This window comes from Branchiostoma floridae, unplaced genomic scaffold (assembly GCF_000003815.2).
Source record: "Branchiostoma floridae strain S238N-H82 unplaced genomic scaffold, Bfl_VNyyK Sc7u5tJ_1494, whole genome shotgun sequence".
Classification (NCBI taxonomy): domain Eukaryota; kingdom Metazoa; phylum Chordata; class Leptocardii; order Amphioxiformes; family Branchiostomatidae; genus Branchiostoma; species Branchiostoma floridae.
The window spans coordinates 151,221-174,041 of NW_023365729.1; the positions used below are offsets into that span (position 1 = coordinate 151,221).

At 40.3% G+C, this 22,821-nt stretch overlaps 2 protein-coding genes and 1 long non-coding RNA gene across 3 annotated transcripts in view; 2 read left to right on the forward strand and 1 right to left on the reverse strand.

Moving 5' to 3' along the window:
- The window catches only part of LOC118407845 (serine/threonine-protein kinase PLK1-like), a 13,893-nt gene extending 6,702 nt beyond the window's left edge, over positions 1-7,191 (reverse strand). The window contains exons 1-8 of the mRNA XM_035808384.1: positions 6,665-7,191; positions 5,136-5,353; positions 4,654-4,749; positions 3,923-4,221; positions 3,384-3,477; positions 2,902-3,017; positions 1,990-2,067; positions 1,270-1,424 (exon numbers count right to left, since the gene is read on the reverse strand). Coding sequence (XP_035664277.1) covers positions 1,270-1,424; positions 1,990-2,067; positions 2,902-3,017; positions 3,384-3,477; positions 3,923-4,221; positions 4,654-4,749; positions 5,136-5,353; positions 6,665-6,991 — 1,383 coding nt within the window. The 5' untranslated portion in view covers positions 6,992-7,191. The remainder of the gene's footprint in view (positions 1-1,269; positions 1,425-1,989; positions 2,068-2,901; positions 3,018-3,383; positions 3,478-3,922; positions 4,222-4,653; positions 4,750-5,135; positions 5,354-6,664) is intronic.
- A 213-nt stretch (positions 7,192-7,404) lies between these two features.
- LOC118407863 (protein CLEC16A-like) overlaps positions 7,405-22,821 on the forward strand; it is a 31,107-nt gene continuing 15,690 nt past the window's right edge. Inside the window, exons 1-7 of the mRNA XM_035808417.1 lie at positions 7,405-7,841; positions 8,303-8,431; positions 19,545-19,678; positions 20,549-20,697; positions 21,197-21,302; positions 21,825-21,948; positions 22,604-22,796. Coding sequence (XP_035664310.1) covers positions 7,765-7,841; positions 8,303-8,431; positions 19,545-19,678; positions 20,549-20,697; positions 21,197-21,302; positions 21,825-21,948; positions 22,604-22,796 — 912 coding nt within the window. The 5' untranslated portion in view covers positions 7,405-7,764. The remainder of the gene's footprint in view (positions 7,842-8,302; positions 8,432-19,544; positions 19,679-20,548; positions 20,698-21,196; positions 21,303-21,824; positions 21,949-22,603; positions 22,797-22,821) is intronic.
- LOC118407848 lies at positions 10,789-18,723 on the forward strand. Its single transcript, XR_004830210.1, has 3 exons — positions 10,789-10,966; positions 11,541-11,638; positions 17,472-18,723. It is a non-coding gene; the product is annotated as an uncharacterized LOC118407848 (long non-coding RNA).

Here is a 22,821-nt window from a genome sequence, read left to right on the forward strand (position 1 = left end):
TGAAGTGATGTATGCAAAAAGCACGAATGAATTCCTGTGACCATATGTCATAACTTGTTCCAGTATGAAAAATGATGAAATTACATAATTACCTATCAGATATCTGTTAGTTTCTGACTGTTTCTGTAGGCCACAGATAGTGTATGATGGGCGAGATTACATGAAAGCCTTGTTCATAGGTCAAAACGGCCGTTGTCATGGCAACCAGTGGCCACCACTTGACCCCAAACTTACCTTTTTTGTATGATTAGATAAAGGCATCACAATCTTGAAAAAGATCGATATTTTGACTTTGATCACTTGTTTTTCCTACAGACAGAGCTTCTAAGATTACCCATGATGCATTGCGATATCAGAGTGAATTGGTAAAATGCCTGCAGGGGTATAATTCTTAAAACACTTATAACTCCTGATAGAATTGAAGGATTTTCTTGATTTAAAGCCCAAAATGTAGGGAATGATGTGATCAATTAACAAAACTAATTATAAGAGACCCCATAGGTAGCCCGGATAAATGCCTGATGTTGGAAAGTAAACAATGCATTTTCTACACAGAAATTACCCCAAAAATCGTAGTCCAAGACTCATAACTTCCTAACGACACTGAGTATCGCCAAAATATTGATTATTTTGTGATTCCCAAGGCTTCTTTTATCTATGAATGTATTTTCACAGAAAATTGTTGATGTTTGATAATTTGTCCTGGTCTTCTGTATTTCGCCCCCAAAACCGATGTTCATTATGATGACGTCATTTGGTCACGTGATTACAATAAGAAAGCTGTACATAAAAGCTTGTTATTATACATAAGAATAAACTTTAGTTATTGCAGATTCAAAAAATCCATAGTAGCTCTGGTCCCTCTCGGTGGTACAAAAAATAGTCCTGGCCCATGGACTAAAGTCCACTCAGCCCTATTGTCCCAGGCAAGTGAAAATGCCGCTGGGGCAAGTGCACGTCCTATCTGATCGGGCAGGTTAAATTTTTTCCATTGAGTGAGATTTTGATGTACTTGCTACTTTTTACAGTCATGGCATCAAGCGTTTGTCAACACAGAAAACGAATAGAGTGAATAACAATGCAATTATTGCAATACATTGAAAAATGTCGTGTAAATTTTGGGCAAGTAAAAAGTTTGTTCGGGCAAGTAAATTCGTCATGACAAGTGAATTTTAGAAAACTTGTCCAACCCTGGTTGTACTCCAATTCTCACTTTCACACAAGTCCATGGTTCTGTAATATGACTAAAGAAAGCCAACAAGGTCTTACCTTCTTGGTGAGAGCTTCAGGGAAAGTTTTGATGGTATGGTACGACTCTGTCCCATCCCTCTCTATGTACTGAGTCTGTTCACTGTCAGAGTACAGTAAGAGTCTGGTGGAGTCATTGAACAGAACACCAACACTGCCGTCACACAACTGGTACCCTGGAGTAACATAAACATTCTATCAGAGGTGTGCATAAGAAAACTGTACATCAACCATTGGCTTTACATAAAAGGCAATAGGATCCATTTTGTCTAGGGAATGGTATTGAAAGGCTGAGCCCATTCCTCTGCCACAACTCTAAATGCAGTTAAGTTCGTGGGGATCTAATTTCACAGTAGTGTGAAAAAGGACTGTTCCTGGTGGTTTTAGCACCATGCACTGTGGTCTCTTACTGCCATGGAAAAATATTTGCGGTGGTTTTAAGTTCGTGGTGAATTGTCAACGCAAAAACCGTGAACATAAAAACCAATGCTAAAATGTCTGCATTTTAGTGCTTTTACCTCACCCACCGAAGTCAGGTACCCATTTACACCTGGATGGAGTGAGGAAAGTTGTGTTCAGATCATTTCCCAATTAAGTGTCTGTCGAACCTATGGCCTCTTGATTTGTGTCTGCTATGCTAGCCATTTGTTCATTCGACGGCACTCAATACACAAAGACTTCAACATTTAAACTTGACTTCCAAGAGGAAAGGTATTGCAATAGGGCTTATTTTTGCCTTACCTAGCCCATACTTGTCGGAGTAGTCTACCCACTTGCTCACCCACAACACGGGGACTGCTGCCGGATCTTCTGCATCCTCTGGTGAAATAGTAAACAACAACACGGTGAATAAACAGTGAACAGCTGGGACTATCACCACTGCTGACAGAATACCATGAAGTTTTATCATCAATCATCATCATAAAGTAAAACATCAATATCTTCATTGGTGATTCATATAATTCTTTTATTATGAAAATTTGAATTACAGTTGAGACTTTTGTCAGACAGGCATAACCAGGCTTTTAGCTAGGCATGCGTCAACGCGTCATTTAGACGCACTGTCCTAACAAACATAAGAAATCGGACGCAATACTTTTAAGCAAGACGCACTACGGACGCCCAAATTTTTCCTCCCAGCCTCAGTCAGGGCAAACATATTGTAACAGACACAAGAAAATCTTGGCTGAATTCTACAAAATATGCACCTCAAAATGCAGGAAATAGCATTTCAGGGGGTTATGATTTCAAAATTTTCCGCTATTTCCCCCCTACAATGCTCGCGCCTGCGGCGCTCACCGCGCAGCATCACCACGCCACTTCGCGACGTAGATCACTCCGATTACTTTGGACGCCCTAAAATTGATTCCTAGCTAAAAGCCTGGGCATAACTTTTCTGGTATCCTGGCTCAGGATTCTAGTATTCAGTGCAGAGAAATTCCATAAAAACTTCTGTTAACTTTTGAATCAACAAACTATCAATTTTTCTTAATAACAAGACAGTATAGTTACACTGAGTTTTGAAATGTTCTTGGTAGTTTCATCTTCAGCTCAGCTCCTCAAATATTCCTTTTTTCATTTCACCTTGTACTGCAGAAATTTTTCAGCTATGCCATGTACACATGACTTGGTTTAACCATTCCTAATCCTTACCTTCATTTCCCTTCACTTTCTCTGTGGGCCTGGCAGCGAGCACTGAAGACAGCTGAGTCATCATGTCTGACAGGTAGTAGTCAGGTACAGCCTCGTCTTCACCCTTAGAGTTCAACCTGTCAATCATAGCAGCAGTTAGTCAGTCTCAGGGGGGTAGATTTTAGTTTAGGTTGAAGACAGTGCTCGAAATACCCACTGGCAAACGCAACCAATACCCACTGGCAAACGCAACCAATACCCACTGGCAAACGCAACCAATACCCACTGGCAAACGCAACCAATACCCACTGGCAAACGCAACCAATACCCACTGGCAAACGCGACAACATTTTGCTTGGCAAAACTTGATTTTAAACCCAAGAAGCATGGTGTTTAAACTGAAATTTTGAAGTTGGAACACCGCATTTTCCTACCTCCTTAACCTTTCGTATTTATTCCTTGATAAAATAAAGTAGTGTACATGATATACATTTCAGTGGTACCTTGCCAGTCCAGGCTTGATGTTCTCTTGCGTGCCTCCTGATTTGGACTGGGGCTGGTTCTCCTTCAACCCTGCAGTGTTGGTGTTACTGCCATCTGGAGAAAAAGTCAGTCATTACCAGTCAGTACCAGTGAGTGCCACGCTTTCAAGCAAATGTTCTTTTTTGGTCCAGTTGTTAATCAATGTTTTTTAAAACATCATAAAATCTAGAACTAGGAGAAACATGATGCAAACAAGCCGGGCTTCTAAACGAAGGCATCACCAAAAATAGGATGCTAGAATTAGACTACTGTAATCTATTTCCAGTGACTAGTAAACTGTTCAGTTGATTTGACTCAATCCTACGTATATGCATCTTGTAACTACTAGTACATGTACTAGTAGTACTTCTGTACTAAACTATATTTCTAACAACAAATGTTGGAGAGGGGTGTACAATCAGCACTTTGTGCTTAATTGAAGAAAGCAGCAGCTACATATTATGTTAGATTTGTAAGGCTGGCTTCATGGATTCACAGATTACGATATGATGGTAAATACCTTTGCTATTCAACTCTCTCAGTGGATTTCTTGTTGCGGAAGCGGGGAACCTGGGCGCCATGGTGAGGCACGTGACGGGGAGTCTGGACGGCATGTAGCCGGCGCGGAACCACTCGTCGTCGATGATCTGCTGTACTGAGGGGCGCTCCCCGGGGTCCGACTGCAGGAGTTTGATGATGAGCGCCCGGGCGGTGGGGCTGACGCGCTGCGGGATGAAGTACTCGTTCTTCCTGATGCGCATGTACGTCTCCTTCAGACTGTGGGTCTCAAACGGAGGCTTGCCACACAGCAGGGTGTACCTGGGGTGGGGAATCAACAGAAGGTTACAAATTGGTGGCTATTTTTTTCAAACAGTAGGTCTACCTGGTATCCTGACAAAGAACACAGAAAAGAATGAAAATACAAACAAATACACTGATTGAAATCCAGATGTACATGTACATGTATTATACATTATTGTTCCTGAGTCTCTACTGTCCTATACAGAGAGAACAGAAGAGACTTGAGTTGGGAGCTATAATATTATATTGCAGAGAAGACAGAAGAGACGTGATAGTTACATGTATAATACTAGTAGTACACCTGGATTTCCATTGTATCAGTGTACCTTTTCACTTGAAGTGTCAACAACATGTATATGTAACTACTTAACTGTCCGATTCCACAATCTTGACATTATCTGCTCAAGGAGGATATAGACTGCTTGGAGATGTGTTTCTAACTGTACTTACATGATGCAGCCTATAGACCAGGCATCCACCTCATAACTGTGGCCCTTCTTCCCAAGCACTTCTGGAGCGATGTAGTTTGGTGTTCCACACAGCGTCCTGTGAAAAAAATCAATATTCAATTAGGCACACATTGTCAAATTGACCATTATACACTTTGTACTTTAAGATTCAACATAGTTTCTGTAAGTCTTGAAAAGCATTAGGGTTGACATTTGATAACCTACTTCAGACAACGAGACACATAAGTGATGCGCTGTCTAAATTGCTAGATGTAAAAGTTTATGACATCTAACCACTAGTACATTCTAAGGCATAATGCCATTATATATGACATCATAACTGTTTTATCTAGTATGACTATAATATCATCACCATCACTACACATGATTCATTAATGTTTATATTTCATGTAGATAAATATGTCTTATACTAGTTGAGTGACAGATAAAGGATAATGTTTAGTTGAAATACTTTAAGTATACCTTTTCCTCTCCCCATCGAAGTCGACCTTTGTAGCCAAGCCAAAGTCGCCAACTTTAATCTCCAACTCGTCGTTCAGGAAGAGGTTTCCCAGCTTGAGGTCGCGGTGGATGACCTTGTTGTTGTGTAGGTACAGACAGGCCTTCAGGGTCTGCATCATGTAGTATCGTGCCTCGGGTTCAGTCACCGTCTTACGCCGCTTGTGGAGCTCCATCATGGACTGGGGGGGAAGTAGGATGGGTTTTGTCAGATTAGACGACTTAGTTCAGACTCTGGTCCCAGCAGGATTAAAATGTGTTGTTCTAGTATGATAGGCACAGGGTGCCTCAGGGATTGAAGTAAGCAAGAGGGTGTGGATTCCCACTTCTGCAACATTGTTACTTACTAGTACTCATTACTGCTAATGATAGTAATGTAAGTCTGCGTTACACAATCTATTTAATGGCTCCTTGCCATGGATGGAGGCGGCTATATTGGACAGCATTCGGAGATGTTCGGTACTTGTCGGCGCCGCTGCTGGGATTCTTCTGAAGTGCTGTTGGTCATATTCTGTGACATTTGGGCCATTATCAGCACGCTCAGAATAGCGAACATCACCAAATGCTGCCCAATATGGCCACCCAGACTTTGGAACAGTGAGAAATTTTGTTTGTAACAGGTCATGTAGAGTACGTAAGGGTTTTCAATGATGGCTAACTCCCCGGCGGCCGGCACAGTAGGTAAGCAGACTTCAGGGAAGCCAGGGACATGCACAAAACGAAGGCCAGAGGTATCTTCATGCCCCGGAAGTGCAAAAACTGTTAATGGTATCACTAGACTAGTAGACTTTTCCATGACTCTGTACGCAAACATGTATAAGATATCAGCAGGATTTGCTGCAGAAATATTCACACATAATTTTCAGAGTCTCCAGGGCTAGTGCATTATTCTGTGAAGCGGTCCTACTCCAAAGATACAAAATGTGATAAAAATTGATAATATCATATTACAGAAAATACTAACTTCAATTATAATCAAATTCTAATGTTTTATAAATATGATCATGATGTTCGTGTCTTTTCAAATTAAGTTCAAGTGAAAACATTTAAACGAATATGTTTGAAAATTTTGTTGCCCTAGGCCTTCATATGTAAATACAACTGTACTGGGAACGAGACCTAGGGCTAACAGCTCAAAATCTGTGTCCACCAGTGTAGACTTATAATATCATTATAAACTCATGAGCTCATAATTTCAAACTGAGCTGAACCAAAACATAACTTTGACAGAGTTTTCCACGATCAATGAGTTACAGTTTAGACAAAGATTTGCCTTACTGACGAAATTAAAGTAGCGCATAGAAAAGCCATCTGGCCGTGTACACCCCAACGGTTTTTAAACCAACCGGTCCGTTATGCATTATTCATGAACTGATTTAAAACCCGTTGCGGATCACTGATTCATGTACCGACTTTCACAATCAAAGTTTATTTTATCGTGTTCTTCGTGCAATATATGAATAAATTTGCACTGGATGATTTGAATTTCTTACCCTTCTTCTGCACAACTCCAACAGAACGTAGACGAAATCCTTATCCTCAAAAAAGCCATGGAAGCCAACGATGTGCGGGTGGTTCAAACTCCGGTGGATCGCTATCTCCATCGTCATTTTGTCCTTCTGGTGCGGCTTGGAGAGCAGCACTTTCGGGACGATCTTCCCGGCCACAATCTGCTTGGTCTGGAGGTCTGTCAGTTCGTAACAACGGGCAAAACCACCTTTGCCCAAGAACCGACCGCGGACATAGCGACGGTGGGTCGTCGGGTCCTCCAACACCTCGGGAACTTCTGGGATCTTTATATCCTCCTTATGCCGCGCCATCGCTCAAAAAATATCCTATAAGTCGATACAAGATGCCAAAGCGTCTGATACCGGTATCTAAAGCTTATAAAGCTCGTAAAGTCGTGCAAAAATACAGAAAAACAGAAGAATACAGGTTTCACAGTACAGTTCCGAGTCACCTTCTGACGCTGTACTAAGGATTTTAAAAACGGTGCGGCTGTTTGAAACAAATTATGTCCGCTCTCCTGATTGGCTGAACCAAATATGTCAACTTCTCTGATTGGTTGTCTCGTCTATTGAACCAAATATGTCCGACCGACTGATTGGCTGGTGTATTTTTCTCGTGGCATTGTGGGAAGAGTGATCTCGTTTTCATGAACATCCGGTCATGTTTTGGTGAATCTCGTTCCCAGGAAAATGTCTTGTGATTGGTGACGCAGGGACAAACCAGTTGTTGAAAGAGGGGACATTTAAATAAAAGATTTTTTCCTTAGTTTGTAGGCTGTGATTGTGGCATGCGCCCATTTTTGCCTGCCATACCCATAGATTACAGAGATATTGTAAAATATTTATGTTTCTAACGGTAAACATCCTCTGTAACGAATTTCACACAAACTGCTAACAACATAATGACATAATGGTTTACCCCTATATTGTGTACGCAAAAATATGGCGTCTGCTTCCGAAATGAGTCAATGAATCTAGTTCTCGCTTCCTGTAGCTGTTTTCTCCTTCAGCGCAACATGTTTTTCCTCCGTGGCACTTTGATAGGATCAATGGGATAAAGAGTCGACTCTAGAACAAAATCAAATATGTTTCAGAGACCGAGAAACTGGATAAACCAAGCCATTTGGAAACCTCGGAACCCTCATTCACTGGAGCATCTCAAGTAAGTGTGACTGAAATGTGAAATATTATCTTCTAGATAGGTGTTAAAATGACAACTTGTTGTTCCCGTTGACGTTTCATATCTCGTGATACTCCAGAGACCTTAACATGATCATAATTAGCAATCATGAGACGGGTGAAATAAAAGTAGCATTGTGTAATATTCATGGCCCTGAGTTTGACCCCAATATTTACTGGAGAAGACTTATGACTGTCATATGATTTCATACACTAAGTAATTATTGATCTTAAGGATAAATCACTGAACACCAGATGAACAAATGATAAATGAACACCAGTCCAGATGTAACGTTATAATAATAATCTGTGTGTTTAAACCCAAATGCTTGATTTTTCACCATCAGGTACAAAATGTACGTACATGAATGATACTTAATTTTTGTATATAGAAACAAGTATAAAATAATGATGCCAACTGTAACTCCCCCTTGTACATTCCAGGTTCCTGTATGGGGTGCTTGCGAAGAATGCGGTGGTGACGGAACAGAACCGTAGTCTGCTCGTGGAAACTTTACGCTCCATCTCCGAGATCCTCATCTGGGGCGATCAGAATGACAGCTCTGTGTTTGAGTAAGTGATGTTGTTACTGTAACAGTACTACCTATTACAGTTAATTATGTATATTGTTGGATGGGCAAGTAATTGTGCTACTGGACATCAGGTTGAGAAGTCATAGGTTTGATTGCTGGTATTCCTATCTAGATGCTCTATCTGTGGGAAAAGCAGCTGTACATGAGTTTCCTCACTCACTGTGACCAGGTGTAACAAGGGTGGTGTTTAAAAACACCCCGGCGACGTGAGGTAGATGATAATGTTGAAAATAAGTAAGGAGAAAATGTAATACATCTATTGGATTTCATAACAGTACTTTCAAACAAACGGCGCTCTGTGGGTGTAACTGAGAAAAGGGGAAGCATCTATTGATGACAATTATGCAAATTGAAGACCCAATTTGCATTACTAATAAGAAAATGTGAAAATTCCATGGTGGTGTATTATAGAAATGCCGTCTCCGCTACGGCTCACGAAAAATTGGAAGGTCAGACTCAAATTCACTTACGGGAAATAATCAGTTCCTTACTATGATTTACATCAAATGAAATAGATTCCCTGCGAATGATGGGGAATTAGAATAGCCTGACCAGGCCTTACGTAAAGGAGCACACAGACCCTAGGTAATTGTCAGCTGTCTATGTTTTGACAACTATGCCCCTACAGTTCCAGAATTAAATGTTAGAGGGCTCAAACCTACCCCAACTTATGCTCACATCAGAAGCTATCTGCCACTTAATGACAAGACCATATCATGTTCAGGACAATATTGTTATCAACGCCGTTCAATGATTGACGTTCCGTAGAAACATTAGCAGTTTGTTTGGATTGTAACGTAACGCAAAGACACGATGGATCCGAATGTATGAGATATAGTGAAACATTTAAAAAAAAAAACTAGACTTGAGCAGGGTCTTGTGTTGTCAGAGAAGGAATGGAGAGTAAGGGGGAACATAGTTATGAGGTAAAAGTGGGGTCCCCGATATGTCGAAACAAATGTAAATCCGAACAGAGGACAAAGGGACAAGGAATTGAGTACTATCGCAAGATGCTTTGCGAGAGGAAGGGTCTAATACAGAGCACGCCATATGCTCTCACTCGGGTTTAGCTAAGCGGTGAGGAGGGCGAGCTCGGAGCCCTGAACTACAGGATATAGGAGACGGGTAATGATTTAAAAAAAGAGAGAGTGAGATAGAGAAGGCGTACGTCCGCACAGTAATACACTTGGTCAACTTGCCACTGATCAGACCTTTGGAATTGGCCCGGATATATCGTATCCTCATTAATTCTGGAAATGACCTCCTATTTTGAATAATTTGTATTTCATTTTGTACATCATGGTCTAAGCTACATACATACCAAAATCATGGAAATCCGTTACCTTATTCCTTTCTGGAGAAGTCGTCTTCCGAAAGTCATGACAAAAATTACCTTGCAATTTCAATACTAATCGCTGTGGGCGCAAACGTATGTCTTAGCACAAGAGCTATCTACCAACCACCAATCGTAACCACGGCTTATTCAGAACACGAGATATAAAAAGATTAAGTTCCGCTGCAGTTCCAAGTGAAGCCGATAGGGACCGAAGATGTAATTATTTCCGTTTTTGTCACACCCCACCAACACACCAAAATCATTCACCATTCAGCAACTGTTCTTGAGTTATCTTGTTGGCACAAACAATCACAGACATACATACACAGGTGAAAATATAACACCCATGAATATTTCAAAGGGTAAACAAGAATTTTTTTCTTTTGCAGGAATGGTCAACATGACGATAAAGTACCAAAATGAGCGAATATATTGTGTTGTAGCCTAATAATTGTACTTGTAGAAGTGGCACTTGCGAGGTACCCAGGACTGTAGTTGTAGAAATGAAACTTATTGGATAGTTGTAAAAGTGACATCAATATGGAAGCCACGAGTGTGGTTACCAACTTTGTTGGTGATGCCAGTCTACCACACTAGTGTCACTTTTACCACACCGGTACACGTATTAAATGCAGGAAAGAATGCCTCGTTACCTCTGATACCATGTTTTGTCCCTTTAATTCTTTTTACAACAGTCATCACAACTTTATGGTGCCTATTTTTGGAAATGTAGCCGTCTTGTTTTTTTTCACCCATCTTGTTTTTTTCGCCCTATCGCACTATTTTTGCAGTCTGCAGAGGATGTCATCCATAAAATTTACTTGCTGTGGCCTGAATAAAAACTGCTTTGATGGCTAACTCTTGCGGTTCTTTTACACGATCTATGAGAATGCTTTTCTCTCCGTTTGAGCCCCGCGAGCACGCACTGACATGTACCTGTAAGTAGTGCGTGCTCGGAGTCATGTTTGAACCACCTTTTGAGCGTGCGTGCTCCGAGTCATGTGATCTTCGTTTTGCTAACTATGGATAAGCGTCCCGGGGCACTCTGCCCAGTTCTCCCGCCTGATACACACAAAATGCCGCTAGTCGAAGAGAGTTTTTTCCCGAGGATACGTTGGTGCACGTAGCCGGGCCAGTAGTTTCGCCTCAAGGTATCGGGAACACGAGGAACCACCCCAGGTTAGTGCAAATCGGTACCTGAAAGTTGGTCTAAACAATGCTTATGTTAATGCTTTTGTATAGAATAAGGCGGAACTCGGAAGCGATTTGTAGTACCATTTTACTGTTACTGTTATATACTCCGCAATTGACACATTTTCGTCTACACTTGTACCCCAATATGCCTCATAATTCAAGGACTCCTGCAGACTTCGTGTACAAGAGTTTTTGTTCTCGGCGATAGTTCGTGTGTTGATCATCTCTCTGGTGATTTTCGTTACTTGTGATCTATCCCGACTCAGTCATTCAACAGTATTGTTGGGTGTGTAACAAAACCCATTATTTGCCCCATTCAACTTTTGGGATGTCCATAGACCAAGAATGCATGATCTGATTTGTGTAGAACTGGCCCGGATCTAATAACATCCTCAGATCAGAGGAACACAAATCCCGTCAAATGTAATACAAACACGCGAAGCTTTTAGGTGTTCGTATTTGACTATCAACATGGTTTCTAGATTGTGATATACATATGTATTTGGCCAGTATCAGGATTATGATCATTGTTTTCTGTGATTTATTGGTTGGTATACAGCTGACCCAGTTCAGCAGCGGAGGGATGTATATGAAAAGACAACGAACCGCCGAACTTATCAGTTGAGACGAAACGCGGCTCGGAGAGATCATAGCTTCGTAAGTACAGTCTAATTTTTTTATCATAGCCGTCCTGTACTATGAGTATGATTGTGATATACCCACGTTTTAACTTTTCCATATACATAAATACACCCAAGAAATTGAAGAATGTCTGAGTCCGGCCGCTGCTGACATCTGTGATTGATTATGTTGTTTACTTATTTGCGGACGGACCCTGTGTGATGGAAATATCCCTATCTATTCAAAACGACCATGCATCATCACAACAAGGAGGCTTCAGTTAGAAACCTCCATTTTAAAGATTTTAGTGTTTTATTCGTTTTTCTTTTCGAATTTCCCTTTAGCAAGACATTTATGAGATGTGTTTTTGGAAGAGTTTGTATGTTTTATTCAATATTCGCACAAGCAACACGCCTAACTGGGGATAAATATCATTACATTGATGAATAGATGATGATAAAATATTTTTCTCCTTTGGAGTAACAACTATGTGCAATGTTATTTCTTGATCTGTTTACAATTGTGGGTTGTCGTGATATCCCGGACCATCCGGCATGTTTGGTACTAATTAAGCTGGGAATGGCTGCGGAGAGACTTCAAGTTTTCCGACGGCTGAGCAGACAAGTCACGTGTCCCCCTACCTGATGCTTATCCCTCTGACCCCATTTACTCCCTGACCTTTCCCCCATCTCCCATCTCCAAAAACAACGAAGCCGATTCACCGCAGCGGGCTCCCTAAGAGGAGCCCTCGCCGGTAGGTCTCCCTGATATCCCACAGATTCTGTTATTACAGGTTCTGCTGTTTCCCTGTACCATTTTCATCTTCCAGTTGGTTGCCGCGCTTTGTTGTTGTTGTTTCAGTGCACACCCCCCTCCCCCTGACAAGCCAAGCCATGTCTCGGAAGAAAGCTATTACCCAAGACGACTCGGAGCTTGTCTCAATGTCCACACTAAAAGATCTTCTTGACAATCAAAAGGAAGTCTTCAACAACATGATCGAACTGCAGCAGAAGAACTTCAGATCATTTATGGAATCAACAATGGAATGCCACAACAAAAGAATTGACAACCTTATACGCGAAGTCCAAGAAATCAAGGTCAGTCTCCAGTACTCACAAAAAGATATTGAAGACATTCAGACTAATTCCAAACAACAAGAACAGAGAATCAAAGAGATTGAAGCAAAGATATTGCAACTAAAGACCGACATAACCTCGAATCACAACAAAACAGACTACCTAGAAAATCAGACGAGGCGTAACAACATTCTGATAGATGGCATAACCGACGTCAAGGAAGAATCATGGGAAGAATGTGAGCAAAAGGTAAGAAGCCTACTGAAAGACAAATTGCAGATAGATCCAAAGAAGATCGAAATCGAGCGGGCTCACAGAAATGGACGCTTCCAGCCAGACGCACGTCCACGATCTATTGTGGCCAAGATGCTGAGGTTCAAGGACAAGGAGACCATTCTACAACGTGCCAGGTACCTCAAGGGCAGCCACATTTTCATTAACGAAGACTTTTCTGAGGCTGTCAGACAGAAAAGAAAGGAGCTCATCCCAGAAATGAAGGCCGCCAGGGAGAGGGGCAACGTCGCGTACCTCCGCTACGATCGTCTCATCGTGCATCCCCCGAGGCCGACAACCAGAAGTACTACCCAGAGGCACTCCAACAACGAAGGAACGGATACCGGACGTCGCAGACAAGACCTAAGATCCACCAGGGCAACTTTTGGTGCTGTGTAATTGTTTTAAACCATGGATTCTGATACTACTACTCAGTGCTATTTAACGTCAGAGCTTACCTGTTTAAGTCTTAACGTAAGGGGGTTAAACGATCAAGTTAAAAGAAGAACAGTTTTTCGGTGGTTGCACCAGCAGAGGGTGGATGTAGTGTTCCTACAGGAGACATTTTCAAACGCCAAAATAGAACGCGTATGGAGGGCAGAGTGGGGGGGAACAATTCTCTATAGTCATGGCACAAACCACAGCAAAGGTGTCGCCATCCTCGTAAATCCCAGAAAATCTTGTGAAATAATTAACTGTAAAAACGATACAAATGGAAGATTATTGATAGTTAATGCAGTCATTGCTGGTGAACAAGTATGTTTTGTTAATCTTTATGCCCCAAATGAAATTACAGAACAGTATATGTTTTTTCAAGACATAAGGACTAAGCTTAGAGAAAACTCCACCTGCCATACAATTATGGCAGGAGATTTCAACTGTTCTCTCACAGACATGGACAAACGTGGCGGGAGGCCTGTAAAGGAAAAGATAAGAACAATACAAGCCATTAATTTACTAACTAAAGGGCAAGACCTGATTGATATTTGGCGGGAAAAAAATCCCAAAGAGAGAAGGTACACCTGGCGGGATGCGAATCAAGGCATAATGTGCAGATTAGACTACATTTTCGTGTCTGATAGTTTAAAAGCCCGGTGTGGCAGCGCGAATATTATCCATGCACCGTCACCCGACCACTCGGCAGTTACGGTACACTTTGAACCTCAAAATGCATGTAAGAGAGGCCCAGGATTCTGGAGATTTAATAATACACTTCTTAATGATAAGACATATACTGATACGATGAAACTCAAAATTGATGACGCCCGTGCGAAATATTCCGAAATAGAGGATAAAAGACTTCTATGGGACTTGATAAAAATGGAGATAAGATCTTTTACTATGTATTATTCTAAAATGAAAGCAAAAGAGAGAAAAAAAGATGAGTTATCAGCAGAAAAGCAGACAAACTCCTACATTCAACAATATGAGTCAAACCCAAGCCAGGAAAATTGGTGTAAGTACAACCGCGCTAAGGAAAAACTAGATGAGATTAGACATTTAAAAGTGAAAGGATCAATCATCAGAAGCCGATGCCGTTGGCACGAGGAGGGTGAAAAAAGCACCAAATACTTCTTAAACCTAGAAAAACGTAATTACGAACAAAAGTGTATTAATGAGCTACTGACAGAAAATAACTCAGTTATCACGGATCCAGGTAAGATTTTAGAGCAAGGGAAACAATTTTTCGAATCACTGTATACATCAAAAGAAACAAATCCTCATGACCCAAAGTTTGAAGAATTCTTCACAAACAACGAAATAAACAAACTAACTGGAGAGCAACGAGATAATTGTGAAGGGAATATAACGGTTAAAGAAGCACTTACAGCTCTAAAACAGATGGCAAAGAAGAAAAATAGATCGCCAGGGACAGATGGTCTGTCGTTTGAGTTTCTTTTATACTTTTGGGACAAGATTAAAAATGAAATCGTCGACTCCTTTAACACTGCACTTGAAGAGGGGGAATTAGCAATATCACAGAAACGAGGGATCATCCGCCTCCTCCCAAAACAAGGTGATTGTAGAAAACTCGAGAACTGGAGACCTATTGCGCTCTTAAATACAGACTACAAAATCCTGACGAAATGTTTAGCTTTACGCCTAGAACCCGTGTTACCATCTATTATACATGAGAACCAAACAGGATATGTAAAAGGCAGATACATCGGCACTAACATAAGACGCATGTGGGATATAATTCAAGAGACTGAAAGAACACAAACCCCCGGTATAGCCTTATTCGTTGATTTTAGAAAGGCATTTGATACTTTAGAATGGAATTATTTGGAAAAGGCACTCATGACTTTTGAATTTGGACCAATCTTCAGACGATGGGTATCGGTTCTGTACAAAAACTCCTGTAGTTGTGTAATTAATAATGGTTTTACCTCAGACTGGTTCACGTTGAAACGCGGAGTAAGGCAGGGGGACCCACTCTCGGGTCTCCTGTTCATACTAGGCCTAGAGTTACTAGCATGTAAATTACGCTCAGACACAAGCATAGTAGGAATAACTATAAATAATCAGATAACAAATAACCTTATGTATGCCGATGACACGACAATTTTCGCAAACAGTGTGACCTCGGCAAGACGTGCGTTGGCTACGATAGAAACATTCGGCCAATTCTCCGGACTACAGGCCAGTAAAAAGAAAACGGAGGCCATGTGGATCGGAGGATACAAAGAACGAAAAGACAAACCACTTGATGTTCACTGGCCAGACAAACCAATTAAGTGTCTAGGTGTACACTTTTCCTACGACAAGGCAAAATGCGAAGAACTCGATTTTAATGAAAAACTAACGAAAATGGATAACATACTTAAAGTTTGGTCAGGAAGAAACTTAACTCTAATTGGGAGAATACTAATATATAAATGTCTTGCTGTTTCAAAATTAATTTACAACTGCTCTGTTCTTACAACACCACCAAATTTCGAACGAAAAGTTAATGCTATAGGATTAAATTTTGTATGGAACCACAAGCCGCATAAGGTTAAATTTTCAACTTTGATTGCAGAGAAAGATAAAGGAGGGTTAAAAATGATGGATTTTGCTAGCATGGTTAAGGCATTAAGAGCCAGCTGGGTAGGGAGAATTTGTACGACACAAGCGTTAGAGTCTCACTTCCTCCAGTATGGAGGAGCTTTCCTTTTTAAATGCAACTTTTCAATTAAAACTCTGAAACTTGGAAATATGCCTACCTTTTACATAAAGATACTCGAAGCCTGGGAAGAATTGAACTCACATCGCCCTCAAACTTCAATGGAAATTAAACAAGAGTTTTTATGGAATAATCAATACATTTTACAAGAAAGAAAATCTGTTTTTTGGAAGGAAATGTATATATGTGGCATACGGACGATACAAAACATTATAGATGACGGGGGAAATATTCTAACTCCAAAAGCTATTACGAGGGAATTCGGATTCGAATTCAATGCGTCCGACATCCTAAGGTATTATGGTCTTTGCTCCTCAATTCCCCCCGGGTGGAAAAAGGTGTTAACAGACCCCATTAATAGTAAACCTGATGTTAGATCGACTCTCAGCTACAAATGCAAACAATTATATCAGCTCTTCGTAAATAAAATAGTGCAACCACCTTCCAAGCAAGATGAAATTACTCGATGTTTACAGGATGAAGAGGACATAAAAAAAGTCTATATGTTACCCTATATATGCTCACAAGAAACCAAAATGCAGTACTTTCAGTACAGAATTATACACAGTTTCTTGACCACCAATGCATACTTAAAAAAGATAAGAATTAAAGACTCTGACCAATGCCCATATTGCGAAGAAAAGCAGACAATTGTTCATCTATTCGCGGAATGCCACACCGTCAAAACATTCTGGAAAGATTTCACTGACTGGTGGAAAAAAGAAAACCAGCATCCCGTAGGTCTCACCAACATTGAAATTATTTATGGTCACTTGTCCCACATTGAAAACAATAAAACATTGAACAGGTGTATCCTACAGGCCAAATATTACCTTTTCTGCACCGCCATTAGCAAGGCCTACCCCACGTTCCATGCCGTAAAACATAGACTACTAGAGTATGCCTAAGGTTGTGTTAATGGTTTCAAAGTGATGTAAGTGTCTAGGAATTTGAGAGCCAATTGTAAAGTTTCATAATTGTGTATCTGTTGTAGTCGAAGATGAAGTCATGTAGCTGTAACGGTTACATGTAATTGTAAATGTAACATTGTAAATGTAACAACGTCCAGGATTTCGAGAACCAATTGTTAAGTTTTATAGTTATATATCTGCCGTAGTCGGAGATGTAGTTACCAAGCTATACATGTAAATGTCACAATGTGTGTAATTTTTATGATTTTCCAATAAAGGTTTAAAAAAAAAAAAATTAAAAAAAAAAAAAAAAATCTCCCATGTAGGTCATTCGTGGCTTCTCCTTCACTGAGTACGGTCATATTTCCCACCCAACCCTACCCTCACTTATCTGACTTCAAGACGCTCATTTAATTATACTGTATGGTCTGTTTCTGCTATAGCGAGTGACAACAACGAGGTGTTCCTGACACCCGTACATATGTCCATCAGGACGACGCAGTTCCACCACAACGTGCACAGTCACAGAGACTCCTACCACAGCAGGGAAAGTTGGTCGAGACCTTCCACTGCAAGTCGGTGAGACGAGCTGCATCGCTGGATGAGCCGGAATAGACGTCCGTGTGCCTTATAAAGTTGGGAAGAAGGGAACCCAGAACAGCGCCGTCGACAGGAGGAAGGCAACGAGAGGAGAGTGCCAGACGAGCAGCAGATCTAGAGCAGCCAATCGATGGCGCTGCTACAACCATAGTAAACCTAAAACTATTTAGAGAATTCACAGACTGGTTTTGAGTTGATTTATACCATGACTATGTATTTTAATGTACCAGGTATACATTGTAAAGTAGTAGTTGATTGTACAAAGAAGCGTAGAACAGCGACGATGGACCGAAGCAAACCTGAGGTGGATATAGTAATGGAGAAAGCCCCCATTGGAATATCCATTACAATTATTCTGTATCCAACCTGTGACCGAAGTTAGCGGGGTCAACATTATGTAGTAACGTCAAACACAGTCTCCCGTGCCCAGTGTACGGAAAACCTTGTCTCTGCGTTCTTCCTTTATTCTAGCTGTGCTAGTCCTTGTCTTCAAAGTAGAATCTAAACCACTTGAAATCCATTGCTTTCATGACTTGTTTGAAATATGTGACTTATTAACCTTTCAAAATCAAGCTTTACTTAATATGTATCTATATAGCAGGTATAACCGCCCTTCGGCGTAACACACCAGCTTCAATTCCAAACGACAACCACCTGAAAGCACATCACTTCATATTTTATAGATATCGACATAAAACTGTGACATATTCGTCTTCATTATTTTTTTTTACCTCGTGGAAGCATATCATCCCACATTGCGAAAGTGAAGCTCAAAGGATATAAGCAAAAGCTATGCTATATTTGTCTTTATTGGTCTTCTTCAAAACATCTTATTTTTCTACCTTCAAAATCATCCTTTCTATAGCTCCAAACGACAACCACTTGAAAGTATTCCATTCCAAATTGTAAAAAGCACAAGCTTATATAGGAAATAAAAGCTGGGACATATTGGTCTTTATTATAACAGTCATAAGCAGGTGAAACATCGTAACAATCTGTAAGAGTGTACTGCCTATGATGTGCAGTCATTCCCAGCTATTTGAAAAGACCGTTCCCTTAAATCATTAATCCTGACACAAAGAATGCATCAACAAAGAAAAATGAACAGCTAGAATTATAGTCCTCAAATACCACTGTATAGCCGACACCCCCGAGGTTTAGCCAAAAATCAATTCCCAAGGGAATGCATTCGTGGAATTTTCTAAATTCTTTCAAAGCAATCGTAATACTGTAGAAAATGCCTCCGCCCCTGAGGCGTCGCCAAAAATGGGTACCTGACTTCAGCAGTGGAAGGAGAGGGATGGGCTCCACCTTCCAATACCATGCCCTAGCGTAGGGCTAGTCACAGTGGATCATAATATATAATAAAAGACTCCAATACCCCTACGGAATAAAATAGTCTATGAGACTCCCTCAACCTTTTAGTACCTTACTACCTTTAGTATGTTTGTTTTCTTTTCAACATTGTAAAATGGAGGCAGCCATCTTGGTCATCTGATTAAGGCAAAGAAGGAGACACTGTCCGTTCTTTCCTTGTGAAAGTAACAATAATACGATATCCGCTTCTTCCCAGCGCATACAGTGAATGAAGTTTGGACACGGAAGTACACATATTCTGGAAAGTGAAACATCAGCAGCAGTATAACATAATTTACATACAGTATTGGAATTTAAGGGGCTGGAGGGGCAAGGTTATTTGTATTTAGTAAAAAAATCAGCAGCTTCTTTGGTTCTTGTTTTCTCTACTGTGCCATTGTTTTCTCCTATCAAAAAGTTTCCAAATGTTCTGTTATTCTGCCACTGTTACTTATATAATGTTTGAATGTCTTACCTTGGATTGTAACTTTATCATCAGTACATTATTGTTTTATATGTAACATTATGTGTTTGACAAATATTTGTCTTTTCTTGAACAGTTTCTTCCTGGAGAAGAACATGCTCCTGTTTTTCTTGCGGATCCTTCGTCAGAAGACAGGCCGTTACGTGTGTGTACAGCTGCTCCAGACACTCAACATCTTATTTGAAAACATCCAGAATGAAACTTCACTATGTAAGTGGCATCTTGTTGTATTTTTAAAAAGCAGTGTCTTGCATATTGTTTTGTTATATATGCTCTGAAATACTAGTATTCTAGTTTCTACATATACTGAGTTTCTGTAAGTTTATAAAAGAATAGCATGATTCTCAGAGTATATTAATTTTTGGTTTCAGATGATTCTTTATTGTGGAATACATGGTGTTGGGATGCAAAAGAAATGAAGAAATAATAATAATAAAATGTACCAGGAAATGTTTGTATATCAATACGCCTACTTACTAGCATGGTTACATTTATCTCCTTTGCATAACTTTGCGTTACCGGTATAAAAATATTGTGTGGTACTGTGTTTGTGTATATGATAATATATATAGAAATGTGCTGTTGGTAATCTCCAAGCAGATATTGGGTTTAAGTTGGTAACATTGCCTGAGAGTTACTAGTAGGATTATTTGACAATCATCCACCATTTTCAGAGAGAATCCCAAATATCAAAGAAGCCTGTCAATGAAAAAAACTTATCCACCCAATATCTGCTTTGAGATTACTGTAAATGTATGTAAGTTCACGGGGATTCAGTGTTGCGGTAGCAGGAAAAAAGACTGTTTGCGATGGTTTTAAGTTCGCAGTAGCACCATGCACTATAATCTCTGCCATGGAAAAAAATGTTCGCGGTGGTTTTAAGTTCGCCGTGAATTAGCAACAGGAAAACTACGAGCATAAAACCACCGCAAAAATTTCTGCATTTACAGTAGTTGTTGTAACAGAAACATCTGACCGTTTCCATAATCATATCCAGTTGCTTGAGTAACTGCTTTTTGGCAGTAGTTGTTGTTATTAGGAAAGTCTGACTAATTTTTTTTTTTTTTCATTTTTGTCCAGATTATCTCCTGTCCAACAACCATGTGAACTCCATCATCGTGCACAAGTTTGATTTCTCTGATGAAGAAGTCCTGGCCTACTACATCTCCTTCGTCAAGACCTTGTCTCTCAAGCTGAACTCTCATACTATTCACTTCTTCTATAATGAGGTATGGCACATTAGATAAACCACAAACTGTACAGAAAGACATACATGTAGCTGTGGGTCACATAGCATCCAACCACTGTGTACTGGTCTAGTGGTAGAATCAGGGCTGTATCCAGATTTGCTTGTTGGGACGGAAAATAATTTTACCCTTTCTGTCCCAAAAATGACATGAAAGTGATGAAAAGGTACCTTTATAATCTTAAATGGCAGGACAATCAACAACATGGGCACCAAAACAATGAGTGAGACGGAAAAAAATTTAAAGCTGGAGACAGCCCTGGGTAGAATGCTCTAGAGAAATTATGGACGTTGAACACACAACATTAACACTCTATAGTATCAGTAGCTTATTGTCTTACATTTTGTATATACAATACGGTTGGTTTTTGGCAATGGTCTGTGTGCAAGTGTGTGTTTGTCTGTGTTTCATTATATGTTTCTGTGATTTCCAATATAAACAATGCCACATTTTCATACATGTTGTTTATGATCTTTTTCAGCACACCAATGACTTTCCTCTGTACACAGAAGCCATCAAGTTCTTTAACCACTCCGAGAGCATGGTACGGATAGCAGTGCGCACACTCACACTCAATGTGTACAAAGGTGAGACAGTGGAATACTGTAAATTTTCACAGTGGTTATATTTTTTTGTAATGACCTCGTTGCCATATTTTATGGCAAATAAGATTTTATAAATGTCCGGACCTAAAACTGGATCTAATTGCTTATGAAAACTTGTGAATGGGCTATACTCAAAAGAATGGTCCTTTTCACAACAAAGAAATCTGTTTGGTGGAATATCCAATCTTTATGTAAATAATGCTGTCTGCCTCTGTTAACTTAGACCAAACTTGGTATCACCTTAACTTTGCTTTTGTTATTTTCTTGGACTGGTAAGACCAAAAATGCCTGCCGCCGTAGTGCCAATATAATCTATTCATTCTCTAATCAGTTCAAAATCCAGTCTCCTAATTTTTAAAGGTCCGTTGGTCCAGCAAGAAAAAAAAAATGTTTTTGTACTGGTACACTGTATGGGAATTCTCCCCTTCTATCACTTATTAGCACTGTATCTCAGTCAGTTGTGAGTTCTATTATCAATGATTTACAATGTTAATGTTTCCCCAGTGGATGACAAGTCCATGCTCCAGTTTATCCGAGCCAAGACTGCAGCCCCGTACTTCTCCAACCTGGTGTGGTTCATAGGGAACCACATCCTGGAACTGGACAACTGTGTCAAAAATGATGCTGAGTAAGTTGTTAAACCCTTTCCCTGCTACCTAACTCAATAACCTTTGTTTGTACATTTGGTGGCATGCAACTACCTGAGCAGTCAGTAGGTTAAAATGTGCATGAAACTCTCAGAATTTGAATTTTCAACTGGTATAACACGCAAGCTTTACTGGCACATGGTTGCATCACACCAAATGTCTCATCTTCTGAACAAGTTGAACATTTCTGGTTCAACTAGAAGTCCATTCAAAAGCCGTGAAACACTTTGCGAAATGATAGAAAAACATCACTGTAGTTTGGATGAATCTTTGCTATCTTAGCACTGTTATCAGATGTTTTTCACAAATCAATATTCTGGCTATGTTTGCTCTATTTTTGTATCCATTGTGTATGCATATCATAACTTGTTTGTTTTTACTGAGCCCTTTCATTTGGCAACAAAAAGAACTTATCCCTAGCAGACTTGCCTGCATTTGTTTTCAAAGTAGCCAGGGGGCACTCATATACAGTCACAGAAAAAATGTGTGTTTTGTTGTTTCAGTCACTAGAGGCCTTTGATTTGGCAACAAAAAAAAGCTACCAGTATTTCAAGCATTATCAAGCTGACTTGCCTTATGCAGTTTTGTCTAAAGTAGCCAGGGGGCAATCATATACATGTGTGAATGTTGTTCCAGCCACCAGAGTCGTGGAAGGCTGGGTGACCTGGTTGCAGAACACCTAGATCATCTCCACTATCTGAACGACATCCTGTGTCTGAACATCAAGGACCTTAACGACGTCCTGACGGACCATCTTCTGAACAGACTCTTCATCCCGCTCTACGTGTACTCGCTCAGTCACGATGGCGGGGACGGAATACGGTATCAGGTAACGGAGATGACGTGCTCTGATT